Source organism: Channa argus, chromosome 4 (genome assembly GCF_033026475.1).
Source record: "Channa argus isolate prfri chromosome 4, Channa argus male v1.0, whole genome shotgun sequence".
NCBI lineage: Eukaryota > Metazoa > Chordata > Actinopteri > Anabantiformes > Channidae > Channa > Channa argus.
The window spans coordinates 1,345,786-1,359,912 of NC_090200.1; the positions used below are offsets into that span (position 1 = coordinate 1,345,786).

General features: G+C 42.2%; 3 protein-coding genes across 6 annotated transcripts; 2 read left to right on the forward strand and 1 right to left on the reverse strand.

The window, feature by feature from the left end:
* Positions 1 to 517: 517 nt before the first annotated feature.
* On the forward strand, positions 518 to 5,044 carry f10 (coagulation factor X). The gene is made up of 9 exons (XM_067501119.1): positions 518 to 677; positions 1,421 to 1,581; positions 1,798 to 1,822; positions 1,947 to 2,060; positions 2,283 to 2,414; positions 2,531 to 2,787; positions 3,450 to 3,567; positions 4,108 to 4,295; positions 4,486 to 5,044. Exons 1-9 carry the CDS (start codon positions 584 to 586, stop codon positions 4,903 to 4,905), a joined length of 1,509 nt encoding a protein of 502 aa, XP_067357220.1. The 5' UTR covers positions 518 to 583; the 3' UTR covers positions 4,906 to 5,044.
* Positions 5,045 to 5,479: 435 nt separating this feature from the next.
* LOC137125508 (venom prothrombin activator notecarin-D2-like) lies at positions 5,480 to 9,117 on the forward strand. 4 transcript variants are annotated; one of them, XM_067501108.1, is made up of 9 exons: positions 5,480 to 5,560; positions 5,919 to 6,025; positions 6,660 to 6,823; positions 6,922 to 6,946; positions 7,021 to 7,212; positions 7,424 to 7,555; positions 7,630 to 7,709; positions 7,843 to 7,981; positions 8,150 to 9,117. In XM_067501108.1, exons 2-9 carry the CDS (start codon positions 5,932 to 5,934, stop codon positions 8,986 to 8,988), a joined length of 1,665 nt encoding a protein of 554 aa, XP_067357209.1. In that variant the 5' UTR covers positions 5,480 to 5,560; positions 5,919 to 5,931; the 3' UTR covers positions 8,989 to 9,117. The 4 variants fall into 4 exon arrangements, with proteins under 4 accessions (XP_067357209.1, XP_067357208.1, XP_067357206.1 ...); XM_067501107.1 differs by having other exon boundaries at positions 5,543 to 5,683; XM_067501105.1 differs by lacking the exon at positions 5,480 to 5,560 and having other exon boundaries at positions 5,608 to 6,025.
* Positions 9,118 to 9,556: 439 nt separating this feature from the next.
* Positions 9,557 to 14,061, reverse strand: pcid2 (PCI domain containing 2). Its single transcript, XM_067501133.1, has 15 exons — positions 13,948 to 14,061; positions 13,304 to 13,370; positions 13,079 to 13,168; positions 12,917 to 12,990; positions 12,712 to 12,777; positions 12,582 to 12,623; positions 12,381 to 12,435; positions 12,006 to 12,109; positions 11,821 to 11,896; positions 11,435 to 11,576; positions 11,091 to 11,191; positions 10,606 to 10,679; positions 10,397 to 10,522; positions 9,858 to 9,981; positions 9,557 to 9,766 (listed from the first exon to the last, which is right to left on the reverse strand). Exons 2-15 carry the CDS (start codon positions 13,337 to 13,339, stop codon positions 9,677 to 9,679), a joined length of 1,200 nt encoding a protein of 399 aa, XP_067357234.1. The 5' UTR covers positions 13,340 to 13,370; positions 13,948 to 14,061; the 3' UTR covers positions 9,557 to 9,676.
* Positions 14,062 to 14,127: the final 66 nt, after the last annotated feature.

A 14,127-nucleotide genomic window follows, 5' to 3' on the forward strand; every position in this document is an offset into this window, starting at 1 on the left:
ACAGAGTTTGTTTACCTCACATCTGAACTCAGTTACGTCCCACTGTTGCTCTCAACTTATTTATTTTCTTGATTTTAACACAATCTGTTGAGTATTAGTACAAAAAGGACACGAATAACTTCTGTGGGCTGTTGTTTAACTTTACTCTTCAAACAATGAGAAAAAGGTTGTAACACCCCCAAAACCCACAGCTGCTGGTTCGATCCCCGACTCCTGTCCTTGAGCAACACACTCGCCATCTTTTTAATTTCTATTTGTACTTCTTCTCCTGGACGTTCTTCTACTGATCCTGCAACTTTCTTCACTGACAGAACAAAACATGCGCTGGACTACGCAGTGTTACTCTCCTGAAATCTAGCTGCTCTGACATCTTATCAGTGAAGCAGGGAAGTCAGTGTCCCAAGCTGGCCCAGCTCAATCAGTGCAGTTTGAACATGCTGACACCCCGTCCTCCCCACTCCCCAGCTGCGTCTCCACACAGGTCATTGCCCTCTCTACCACCCCTCCTCTCTCCCTCTCTCTCTCCGGCTCGCTCCACATTCAGACTGCATTACTTCCACTCAGCACACTGAGCATTTTTCAGATGAAAATCATCATCGCCGCCACACCCGGCGCCATGTTGTGGTTTCACCGACTGTCCCTCAGTCTCCTGCTGCTCCACCTGGCCAGCGCTCATGGTATGTTGGCAAAAATCCACACTGAACTTTTAGAAGCAACGAATAACACGAATATGGAGTTAAAGCAGGGGGAAAACGACACAGCGCCATGTTGGGATGTGTGTGTGTGTGGGTGTGTGTGTGTGTGTGTGTGTGTGGGTGTGTGTGTGTGGGGGTATTTGATTGGTGACTGGGAGGTGACATTTGACCCCATCCTGTTTTCTGTGTTCAGTATATTTTGTGGGATGTCGCCATGACAGCAGTTCTGCTCGGGAATAATTGATTTATGATTATTGACAGTTCAGTGCCTGCTGGACTCTCGTTGCTCTTTTTTGCTCTTTTAAAAAAGGATTATTTCATTGCTGAGTTACTAAATATATGTTTTGTACATAAAAAACGGGGGGAAAGTAAAAAAGCTGTGATTTCTAAAAGCCAGTGCAACATATTTTTAAATGCTTTTTTAAAATTTAAATGGCCCAAAATTTCAATGTACTCGTGTAAATATATTGACCTTCATGTATAACCAAGAAACATTTGAGAGGCTAAAACTAGCAAATTATTTTTTTAATTATTATTCAATTATCATAGTAGCTATTATTGTACCAACTTTACTTAAAATAGCTCTTAAAATGTTTCATATGTTAACTGTGAACGTGTCATTTTAAAAAAAGTTAACAGAATTAACAGGAGAGTACAGATTTATCATTGCACACAGTCCCAACAGAAAATTCCAGTCTCTAACACACATGTTGTGTTTCCATCAGTCTTCCTGGACGACAAGAAGGCCAGTCAGGTCCTGATGCGGCGGAAACGAGCCAACAGCTTCTTGGAGGAGTTAAAAAAAGGCAACATGGAGAGGGAGTGTAGGGAGGAGCGCTGCAGCTGGGAGGAGGCGCGAGAGATCTTCGAGGACGAGCAGAAAACCGTATGAACTTTCTGCACCTTCACACCAAAACGCTGCTATTAACGCAGACAAAATCAATCACAAGTCTCCCAAAGTTGTTAGCGGTTTTATCTGGTGTCACATGACTGTTTGACCTATAGACCATCAGAGCATTTGTTACTTCAGTTCCACTGAGGCCAAAGCTGCTGGATTTGATCATTATCTTTTTAAAGCTTTTGTCTTTTTTTCTTTTTTCAGAAGGACTTTTGGAACATATATGTTGGTAAGACACGTTTGTGTTCAGAACAGATGAGCTAATTTAGAACTCAACCAAATCAACCGCTGCACCTTGAAAAACAAATGAAAAACATTTCTTCCTCTGAGTAAACCTGAGCTTGTTTCTACAGATGGCGACGCCTGCGAGTCACAACCCTGCGCTCATGGAGGAGTCTGCAAAGACGGAATCGGCAGCTACTCCTGCTACTGCCAGACTGGGTACCAGGGATTCAACTGTGAAATCGGTGCAGAACCACAGTTACTCAAAGTTTTTAAACATGCTCATTGTACTTTGGCATGAAAAATTCTCCTGGATGATCAGTTTGAACAATCGTACAAACACTGACACAGCTTTGACTTACTGTAATTATGCCCACTGCTAATTCAGGCTGTTCAGAGATCCTGTTTACATGATGTTCTTCAAACCCCCCTCACTGCTCCTGACTGTGTCGTCCTTGTCGTTGCAGTAATTCCTGAGCTCTGTGAGAACAAAAACGGCGGCTGCGAGCATTTCTGCAATGTTGCCCTAGGAAACGTTAAGTGCTCCTGCGCTGACGGATATTTCCTGGCATCAGATGACAAATCCTGCCACTCTAACCGTAAGACAGCCTCAAATCTGAACTGTTATGTGTCCTCTAAGACATCAGCACAGCGACCGTTTTACTGTTTTCAGTGTAGAAACCCTGACATCCAAACTCCCTATGAACATTTACAGAGACCTTCAAATGTGGCGCAATCATCACCAATGACGTCCGGACCATATTCAGGTACGAGCGGCAGAACACAACCGCCACTAACGCTACTGAGTTGAACCCTATGAACAACAACCCCAATTCCACCGAGTCCAGCGGCACCCAAAACAACCCTTTACTAAAACATGAAAGTTTGGAGAAAAAGATCCTCCCAGAAATGGCAAGTTATACTCGCATTGTCAATGGAGAGGACTGTCCACCAGGAGAATGTCCTTGGCAGGTATGGACACTATCTTCAAATTAAAAATTGCAAAACAATTTCAATATTTTCTCCATGTGGATGCCTGGGAGTCCACTGTTGTCTGTATTTGTATAAACTGGAAATGTAGGAGCAGATTATTGTCCCAGTGGGGACCTGCATTAATCTGAGACCACTACGACCCTTAAGACCATTAATAATCACACGTCCATTATTGTGTCTATGTGGACATGTGGAAGTCCACTGACGCCCATTATTAACTCTGCGTGGACATCTTGGAGTCTGTTAATGTCAAGGTTCCATTAATGTTATTTAATAGACACCTGGGAATCGGGGCGGCTGTAGATCAGTTGGTTAAGGCAGAGTTAGTGGTTCGATTCCCAGCTAAATGTCGAAGTGTCTCTGGGCAAGAGACCCCAACAGCCCATTCCCATCCCCAGCTGAGCAGTGCCGGTCCAAGCCTGGTAGAAACGGGGGAGGGTTGCGTCAGGAAGAGAATCCGGGGTAAAAACGGCCAAATCCACATGTGGACAATCATACGCTGTGTTGACCCTGAACTCACCGGATAAGCTGAATAATAAAATTGACCGCTGTGAATCCAGAATTTCTAACTCTATGTCTAACGGAGGAGACAGCTAGGTGTCCATCATTACATTTTGTACAATAACAATTTGTCCTTGTAGGCTCTTCTCCTAAATGAACAGAAACAAGGATTCTGTGGTGGCACCATCCTCAATGAATACATCATCCTTACTGCCGCACACTGCATTAACGAATCCCGCTACATCTACGTCACATTGGGTACGTCCCACTGAGCCATCACAAGCTCGCATGCTGGTGTGTACGTGTTAGGAAAGAGGATTGGGAGGTTTTTGTAATTGGGATCATTATACTTTGGGAACTTACATTTCAAAATGCTGATTTTTAAAAACGATCATACCGACAGATCTACTTTTTTGTTTGGCTTTTGTTAGAATGAGAAATGTACAGTTTTTAAAATAATGATCACTTTGCCTGAATTGTCGTGCGATTGATTATGATTATGGATCATTTACATTTGGCTTCATAATTTTTCATTACATGTCATTTGTGAAGTGAGCGATGAGATTACTACTGATTCATGAGTAGCTTTGAGATGAAGGAGATTTGTTAGTTCATGTATGACGTTATCTTACATTTGTTTCCTTTTTTAGGCTTTTGCTGAAATTACGTGATATAAATGTTCCTAATTCTAAAATATAAATACTAAATTGCAAATTAAAGATTTTTTTTTCATTTTCTACATTCGTTTTAACTTACTGTTCAAATGTTAAGTTATATTTTGATCAAATCTTCATGCAGGTGAATTTGACACACTGGTGGAACACGGCAATGAAGCTACTCATGAGGTGGAAACTATCATCACCCACAGTAAATACAAATCGGACACCTACCTCAATGACATCGCCCTCATCAAATTAACTGATCCCATCCACTTCAGTAGGTACATCCTGCCGGCCTGCATACCTGAGCAAGAGTTTGCTGAAAAGGTGAATCCCAAAACCAGTCAATTCACTCTCAAATGTCACTCATTGAAACATAACCTTCTCATGTTTGAACACTGTAGTTGCAGGCTGTAGCTTGTTATCTTAGCTTAGCATAACGATGGGGACGAATGGGAAACAAGGGCAAACAGCAAACCTGGCTCTGTTTCCACAAATCTCCCCCCTCGTCTTGCAGGTCCTGATGCGCCAGCCGGAAGGCATAGTCAGCGGTTTTGGACGTCTTGGCGAAAGTCGGCAGACGTCCACCATCCTGCAGCGCCTCGCTGTGCCCTTCGTGGAACGAGTCAACTGCATCGAATCCACCCAGTTACGCATCTCAACTCGCATGTTCTGCGCCGGCTACCACTCGGAACCAAAAGACGCCTGCCAAGGTGACAGCGGCGGGCCGCACGTCACACGCTACCGGGACACCTATTTCATTACTGGCGTTGTGAGCTGGGGCGAAGGCTGCGCACGCAAGGGCAAATACGGCGTCTACACCCAGGTGTCGAAGTACATCTCCTGGATCCGTAATGGCATCGGGCAGCTAATGCACAAAAAGAGCGGCAAGCGGATGAAGAGGCATCAAGGCCCCATCAAAAGGCTGCATCTGTAACGCAGTGCCCAACATGTCATCACCCATTATGAGACAATTTGACAGCATTCATGATCATGTTATTGCTATAAACCAGCTTGACTGCTTTCCTTTCAGTATTTGCAGTGTGGAGAAGGGAAAATAAAAACATGCTGTTCAATGTCTGAGTTCATGTATTTTTTTAATCGTTTAGTGCCAGAAAAAAGCTTTTTGAGCTAAATATTGAGCAAATAGAGAAACTGTGCAGTGATTGAAACTAAAATATGCAAAGAAATTCGTTTTTTACTTCTACTGTGTGTGTGAATTCCACAGGATTTGAGAAAATGCACTAGTTTGTCGTATTCTTTTACAATCTTAACAATGATCCACATAGTTTCCCCTTTTGTAAAGTTGCTTTTTAAAGATTGGGAATTTCATACCAAGCGACAACAGTAATCATTTGTGTTTGCAACAATAACTAAAATAAGCTTTATAACGAGGATGGTTTCTTAAATAGTACTTAATGAGGGATCCTGGAGAAGCTCTGTGCTTTTACAGGATTATCCCTAAATTCCTTCTTGTTTATGTCGAACAAAGCCACTGAAGAAGTTTCAGAGGTTGGACGTGCAGCTTGTTTTGTTTGAGGACAGGGAGCACAGGCCAGAGTCCACGGCAGGAAACACTGTTTGCCAAACAGGTTTTTCTTCTTTTAACTCTTTAAAGATACTGATGTGAGCTGATTAGGTTATAATCAACCTCTTGTGCAAAGACCACAGGATTTTAAAACATTAAAATTGAAATGTTTTCAATTCCAGTGCAAGTAAGCCTGTAGAATTTTCATTTTTGCTTTTCATTTGGGTTTTATTGGGATTTCTGGCCTTTTCAAACGGACATTCAGATGGAGATGGGGACACTTGCTACTTTTTTAATGATTAGCGATTCTTCTAATGACCGAAACACTGCGGGGAAAGAAAGTGACAAACTGAGGTTTAAACAAATGTAATGTTATGTCACGAGCAACGACTGATCGTATATGTCCGCGTGTGTGTTTGCAGTAGAGTCAGTGTCATGGCGCTGAGCATCGTGTCGGCTTGTTGTCGAGCGTCTGTTGTCTATCTTTGCCTCTTGGCCTGTATCCTTCAGGTTAGCAGCCAAGGAGAAGGTAAGACCCTGACCTTTGGTCCGTGACCCTTTCAAGTGTCGTTATGGTGGCAGCAGATTTGTTTAATTATCTCGTTTTACATTTTTTTTATCTTTACTGAGAAAACAGTTGGAAATGAGCTAACTCATACAGACAGCATGTTGCAGGTTAAAATAGAAATGTGTGGTGATCTACTGTATTTGTGCTAAGAATATGTCCAACAGTCTGGACAAATAACACTGTAGTTGTTGACTGTGGCCTTGTTTTTGAACAGCACAAATTGCTAAAACTAAATTATGACAAATAAAAATGTACGAGACTTAATTACTAAACAATAACTGCATGATTATGATTTTGTTAGGTGACGTTAGATTAAGACACGGTTCCAATGAAAACTACAACTTTTTACCAAAATAAAATAACAATATGATTATTAGGGTCATATTTGTCCTACTATCAGTTCTAAAAATCAAGTCACTCTGTATACGTCAAATTATAATTATGTATTTCGTGACCATTTGTCACAACGTAACTGGGATTTTTACTCAGCCTTGACTTGAAAATGTGCTGTAATGAGTCACATGTAGGTCATGGGTCATGTAAGTCACATGCAGAATAAATAAAGGTAAAAATGTACTGAAGCCGTTGTTGTCAGTGTTTCATCAGGCTCCGCAGGCTCATGATGTGTTTCTGAGGCCCAAACGGGCCAACATGTTCCTGCTGGAGGAGCTCCTGCAGGGGAACCTGGAGAGGGAGTGTTACGAGGAGCAGTGCAACTTTGAGGAGGCTCGGGAGTACTTCGAGGACAACAAGAAGACGGTCAGACACAAGTCATCGTCACATTATGAAAACTGCTTCGGTTATAGTTATGTTAGGTCCTGATTTTAAACTTGTTTGTACACACATGTCGTCTACAGATCGCTTTCTGGACAGTTTACGTAGGTGAGATGTCTTCTTACTTGGGCTCCTGTATAACGGTATAAACAAAAATACAACTACAACTTTCTCAAAATCAGCAATTTCTACCGGGACAGATGGGGACCAGTGTAAGCCCAACCCATGCCTCCATGATGGCAACTGCACCGACATGCTGGGGGGCTTCCAATGCACCTGCGCCGTTCCGCACTTTGGCCGAACGTGTGAACTGGGAGCAGTGAAGAGAGATGGAGGAGTTCGGGCGGCCGCACAGCCAGAAAGAATTCCACCAAGTTAGTGCATGTTTGTAATCGTGCTGCGTTTAAGGGACCCGGGCCCGGATTTAAGTGTTGCCCCCAGTGGTGTAAATGCAGCTTTAGTTACTTAAGAATTCGAAATCTAACACAATCTTTTTCTAAAGGTTTGTTTTCTGTTCATGGCAACACTGCACAACACATTACCTGAAATGTCTTTTCCTTTATTTATCATATTAACGTGTTGTAGAGATTGTAGAGTGTCCGACTGAAGGTCCAGCAGCTTGTCAGCAGCTGTGCACGGCCTCTCACTTCGCGTTCACGTGCTCCTGCATGCCGGGATTCAAACTACAGGGAGACAAACGAAGCTGTCTGCCTGAAGGTCTGCGTCTACACATTCATACATTTACCAAACCAGTACAGACCAGTACAATGACCAGATCTTTATGTCCTCAGTTGAGTTTCCGTGTGGAAGACGTCCTGACCAGTTCAACACATCTGTGTCAATGTGTCACGGTGGAAACTGTCCCTGGCAGGTGAGATCCTCTCAGCGAGTCAGAAGAACCACCAAATTCCCGCTACTTAGAGAATGTTTGACCTGCTGGTTCTGTCCCAGACTGACAAAGATGATGAAGACCAGAGACTTGTGTGCTTATTTTCTGTCTCCAGGTGTCCCTGCTCAACAGCAGTGGGGTGGAGCTGTGTGGCGGAGTGGTGCTGGGTAAACACTCTGTCCTGACAACCGCTCACTGCGTCCTCCCAGACTCGGGATCTGATCTCCAACCCTCCAACCTCTATGTGGCAGCTGGTATGAAACGTTATTACTCAAAACTACACACTATGGTTAAAGTATTTTTGTTCCTTTAATCAAAGCATGAAATGTAAAGTTGATTTTTTAAAAGATTTCGCTTCAATTTCAAAATAAAGATCTTACTATATAGGATATTATTTTTTAGTGTCACATCTTGTTTCCTAGGCAACCTAAGAAAACGTACACCAGTTCGGGCTCTGTACATTCACGAGCGTTTCCGTAAACATCACCACGACAATGACCTCGCCCTCCTCGAGATGGCCAGCCCCCTACCTTTTGGCCCCAACCTCATCCAGCTCTGCCTGCCCACCAAGGATTTCAGCGAAAACGTCCTCATGCATTCTGGAAAAATGGGGGTCTTTAAGCAAACTGGAGGTACAGAATACCAGGACCTGGTCTACATGAGTCTGGATGAGTGTCGCAGCAACCTGAACGTCTCACATCCACTTAGCAATAAAATGTTCTGCATGAAGAAGGAAAATGGAGCAACAGCCAACCAAAATCATTCCCAAGAGACAACAAACCTACATTTAAAAAACAGAAATGAGCTGCACAGGATGGGCTACAATAGACCTCAGCAGCCACACGGTCCTTTAAGGAATCAAAATGGAGCCCCAAGGCCCCTGAGGCAACATTTGGGGAATCATCGTGGAGTCCACCGAATGCTGGATAGAGATATAGAGAACGGAGATCAAAATCAAACCCAATTTGGAGTCCAAAGGATTCCTAATGGAGCAGAAAACCAAAACGGTAGCATTCAAGACCACTTAGAAGATAGCGGCAGTGGATGTGGAAGTCTGTTACCAGGAGCACCTGTCGCCACAGTGGAGCAGGGGACGGCGTTTCTGACCGGGCTGATGATCTCATCATCTTCAGGGTGCGACAATGAAGGCGGTCTGGTGTTCACCAAACTGTCCCGCTACCTGACTTGGATTAAACCGAGGCTGGAGGCGAGCGAGGATCGGATGACCCCCCAAGTCAGAACATATCCTGAGATTCGCTAACAACCTGCCAAGTTTAAAGCCCCTGTTCTCAAAAGACATTTAACCACGTATCTTGTTCACTCTTTACTCCTTCACATATTCTAAGAATTCATTAAACTCAAAGCAGATTTTATCAGTACAAAAGTCTAACAGAGCGTCAGTATCTCTTTACACCAAGTCATCTTACACCACATGCTGCCCCAAAGCTTTAGGCATCTGATGAAAAGGTGTGTTTTTAAGACCACTTCAACTTCCTTCAACAAACGAATCAGTAAATGTCCAGACTGATTGTTTCAAACACCAATGTTTCTACAAAAGCTTTGGTTCTGAAAACTCCGCTTTAATAGCGATGATTATTCCGCATTTATTTAGTATTTGTAAAGATAAAATGAGTGTTTTGCAGTGACTGTAGGAAATATATCAACTTCAAAAATATGATTAATTTAACATTAGGTGTCTTAACAGGAGTAAACAGCAGCAGCACAGAGATAACTTGAGCTCTCCATAAAATAAAATCTCCAAGACCCACAGTGCACAGTCCAAAGGCTCCAGGTTTCTATTAATAAAATAACAATTCTGACTCACACTGTGCAAATCCCAAATATGTTTATTTAACAGTACAAAATAAAATCAGAATTAAATGAATGGAAATTTTTTTAAGGAGGCCCGTGGAGCATCAGGGGTGTGGGGGGGACGTGGATAACAAAGTCTAGGAGATTGAGGACAGAGGAGGGAACGGATTCTGTTTACTGACCACGAGCTTTTGGTGTTGATGGGAGATGTAACCTTTGATGTGACCCTGACAAGAGACAGAGAAGAGGAGGAGCTGAGTGTTTGTCTCCTAAACGTTACATATATTGTGCCGTGTGAGTGCACTTGTGTGTCCTCACCATGTAGATGAGGTTGGCCAGGATACACTGCACCTCATCTATGTCAACGTCCTCCAACTGCATCATCCTCAGAGCCACCAGGAAAGAGTCCAGAGGCAGTTGATGAGTTCGCAACAACAGATACCTGCAGATACACAGAGATGGGGTCAATAACCGATCAGTGAAAGTTAAATTCTCTGGGTCAAAAATACAGTGGTACACTTTAGTTCTGATATGGCTCAAGCATAAAACTTTGTCAAAAATGTTACAGCAAAAATCGTTTTTGGAGACAAAATTGCATTACATGAATTTAACTTCAACTCCGTTTGCCCCTGTTGATGGTTTTGAAGTAAAAGCTTGAGATAAAACTGTCGCCGCTGCTGCTGCTGTACTGCCGTGCACGTCTTTAGAATTTAGCGCCACACGTCCACAAAACGCAAAGTGAGGTGGGCAGAAGCTTTAAAGAGAAAGTCCACTAATCTTTACACCGCTGCTGTAGTGTACATCTGGCTGTAACGGCAGCAGGAGCCACCAGGGGCACTGCTGTGCAGCAAACTCACACTTTCTTGAAAAGGTTCCTGTAGGTGATGATCTTGAGCTTCTCCAAGATGAGAAAGATTCCACAGCGGATGAAGAAGGTCTCGTGTTTGGACAGACCTTCATTTAGCAGCAGCAGGTTCCCCTCACTGACAAACAGACAGTTCACGTGTTAGATTACCGGACAGCATGACATTACAGCGTGCCAGCCCACCTCCAACTCCCTGCTCACCTCACAGCTTTGGTGACGTCGGCAAACTGCATGAGGTCGTACTTCCTCAGGAGCTGGTGAGTCGGCATGTGACCCTGAAACACAGGCAACCTGTGATCATACTGGGTGAACTGGGAGCCAGACAGCAGTCCCATAATGCATCAGCAATGAGATCTTGATATTGTAAAATAAGCACTTTTATTCAATATTGTATATCTGATCTAGGTTTTACTGGAGGGTTCCGGCAGGAAAGGCATCCGGTGTAAAAACTCATGCCAAATCAACAAACAGAACACATGCCGCTGTGGCGACAGGCCGAAAGCCGTAGACCTAATGGGGTTTAAACTGGTCTAATCCCATCTGACCTGAAGACAGATTTTACTCAACAGAACAAGGTCTAATCCGATTTTAACTCGTTTTATTGGGCATAATCAAGATACTGAAAATCGAGCTAACTACGTTTAAACTACCATTTAACATTGAAAATGTGCTGAGTAGTTTCTAACCAGTAGCATCTTGACAGGCAGCAGATATATGAGAATCATCCTCTTGTTCTTCTGACTGGAACGATGACAGTGGTGGAAGGCGTAAGACAAAAACTCCTCTGCTGCAAAGACAAATTAAAAGGTGCTTTTACATTTTCAAACGTATCTCTTGATCAAAGTTCTGTTTGAGCTTCTCTCAAACAGAACAGATTGTGGCCAAGGGCCTCAAAGTTTACAAATCTGAGAAATCTCTTTTTCTACAATTTAACCTTTACTTTTGTCTAACCCAACAAAGACCTAGAAACACAAAGAAGACAGCAACGACATTCACAGACAGTAGCACAGTAACGTTACTAAAGTGTTACCTAGCTTGAAGTCGCTGTCGAACATGGCTTTGCGGCCCACGTAATATTTGTAGGTGACTTTCTGAGCTGGACTGTAGTCATTTTTCAGGTTGGAGCTGTCAATAGCTCTGATCAGAGGCTTACACAGGTGCAGCTTGTTAATCTGATTCATCACAAAATTAATAAATTAAATGTCTTTGTATAAAAGATTAACAGTGTCTCTGCTCTAATCATATTCATTTTAAAACAGGAATCAAAAAATAAAGACTGAATGCAGATACAGATAAAACACATACAACATGAAACTCTGACTTTATTCTCATATTAACTTTTGGTTTTAACTTTAACAGTAAATAACTAGTCACAAATCCGTTTGAATCAGTAATGACTGATTAGTGAGTTCATACCTTGAAGTAGATTTTAAAGAGCTGGTTGCTCAAAAACATCATCCCCCACTTCTTAGAGTCTTCGATCCCGGCACGACTGCAAACGTAAAATTTTTTTTTATTTAAAGTTAATATTTGCTCTTTCAAAACATCCAGCGATGGTTCTTCGAATGTGTGTGTACATGTACGGTGTGTATTATACTGACTTGTCGCTGGCACACACTCTGAAGCAGCTCATTAGCTGCTCAGCTGCTTTCTCCAACATCTCACTCGGCTGAGCTTTACCTTTCTTCTGCAGCTGCTGCTCAGCCTGAACACATACAATCACAAAAGCTTATCAGCTTTGCCCGGAAATTTCAACCAAACCTGATGAGTTTCGTCAGCAGAACTGACCACAAATCATTCTTTATTCATAATTTGATTATCAACATTGGGCTTCAGAAATTTGCTTTAAAACACCTTTAGGTGAGTCAATCACAAACTTAATAAGAAAAAAAACAAACGTTTTTTACATTCATACAAAAAGAACCATTTGTTTAAGTTTGAGTGTTTGAATGACATGTCTAACTAATGTTTCTCACATTGTTGGCAAATATCCTGAGATCCAGTGTGACAGCAAACATCACCGGCAGAGCCCTGAAACCACAAACCAACAGTCATGAGTAAAGCTGCATTTACTGAATCACATCGGATTCAGTAAGATCTCCCGTGTCAGTCATTGCTCATCTTGTTAGGACGATTTCACTACTTGCCTGACTGCCACTATGATTCTAAAAACTCACCAGTTCTCCTCCTTGTGAGACTGGAACGCCCTCAAGAACGACGTGAGAGGTTAAGAAGAAAAACTGATGGACAAAGATAAAGCAGGGTGTGTTTTACGGTGTATTTGTGTGTTTTAATAATGAAGGATATTGAACGACAAGCGTCTGGAACTTGTAGGCTTCAACAAAGTCGTGATTGGCCACAGCATAGGTACATCTGTAATACATGAGCCAGACTTCAATGGTTGTAAGTTTACAGTGTCCATGAATTACATCAATGAACATATTTACAATCCTTATACGATTCTTATACATCAACTAACCCATCAAGATGTTATCCAACGTAAACATCCTACCTGAGATGAGCTGCAACCATCTCATCATACGGTGGCTCCAGAACCTGTTGACACTTTTCTTCTGGACTGGCGAGCTACAAACACACACATACACATAGAAATGATGAGGGTGTATCCTAGCAAAGCTGATGTATGCGTGTAACTGAGTGGGTGGAGCCTCACCTGAAGTCTAGGGTTGGCGACATGCGGGTGTTTGAAGGATAGCAGCTCAGCACAAAAGGACCCCTCATGGTTGTCAATGGCTTCATAAACCTGCAGAAGATGTTACTCTGAATGTTAATGAAAAAATGATGGTGCTCTGCAAAGGAAAGCTGTTTTACCAAAACCATGTTTTTCTTGCGATCTCGCAGTATTTTTTAATACAGGGTACATGATGTCAGAGTTTACCTGCTGCAGGTACTGGTTAATGGTGATGTGAGCCATAACTGCCTGCTGCTTAAGCAGCTGCTAACACCTGAAACAGCCAAAAACAAATAAACAAATAAGAAATATGAAATGCAATAACTGGTTAGTATCCAATGAGAAATTGGAAAAAAGAAAAAACATTACACTACATTTTAGTGTCTCTGACCGACTAAAAAATTAGCTAGTGACATAAACTCGGATACAGTTATATTTATGTTAATACGTTTAAAAATAACGGCATTAAAAAACCTAAATATGACTCAAAACCGGATGTGTATTTAAACAATAAAACATACAAGCAGTGATCGTTCCTCCTCGGTAAACTACATATCTAACACTGAAATAAGGGTGCAACTTAATATCGTTTGAAGTATCGATTCATTTGTCTTTAAATGTCAGAAAATGTCAGTGATATAACAGTTTAAATGAAAGGAGGTTTTAAAATAACTCGCTATCTAAAATCTAAATGTGAGAACAGCAGCTAACGTTAGCAAAGCTCACTCGTTAAATCACCTCATCCAGCTCAGGCTGGACCTCGTTAAGTCGCTTCATAAGCAAAACACAAACAGCAAAAAAAAAAAATTAATATTAGGACAAAGATTTGCTAAAAAATTAATTAACGTTACCTTTAAATGTTCTTTGTTTATCGGGGAAAGATGCGTCTGTTCTCTGTTCATTCGGGAAACAACGCGGACTGTTTTCATGTGATGCACACGATGCGCGATGAAAATTAACCAACGTCCGGGTCTGTACGCTTAGCTTCCGGTAGCATTTCAGAATAAGAGGCTGCAGATACATTTCCATTC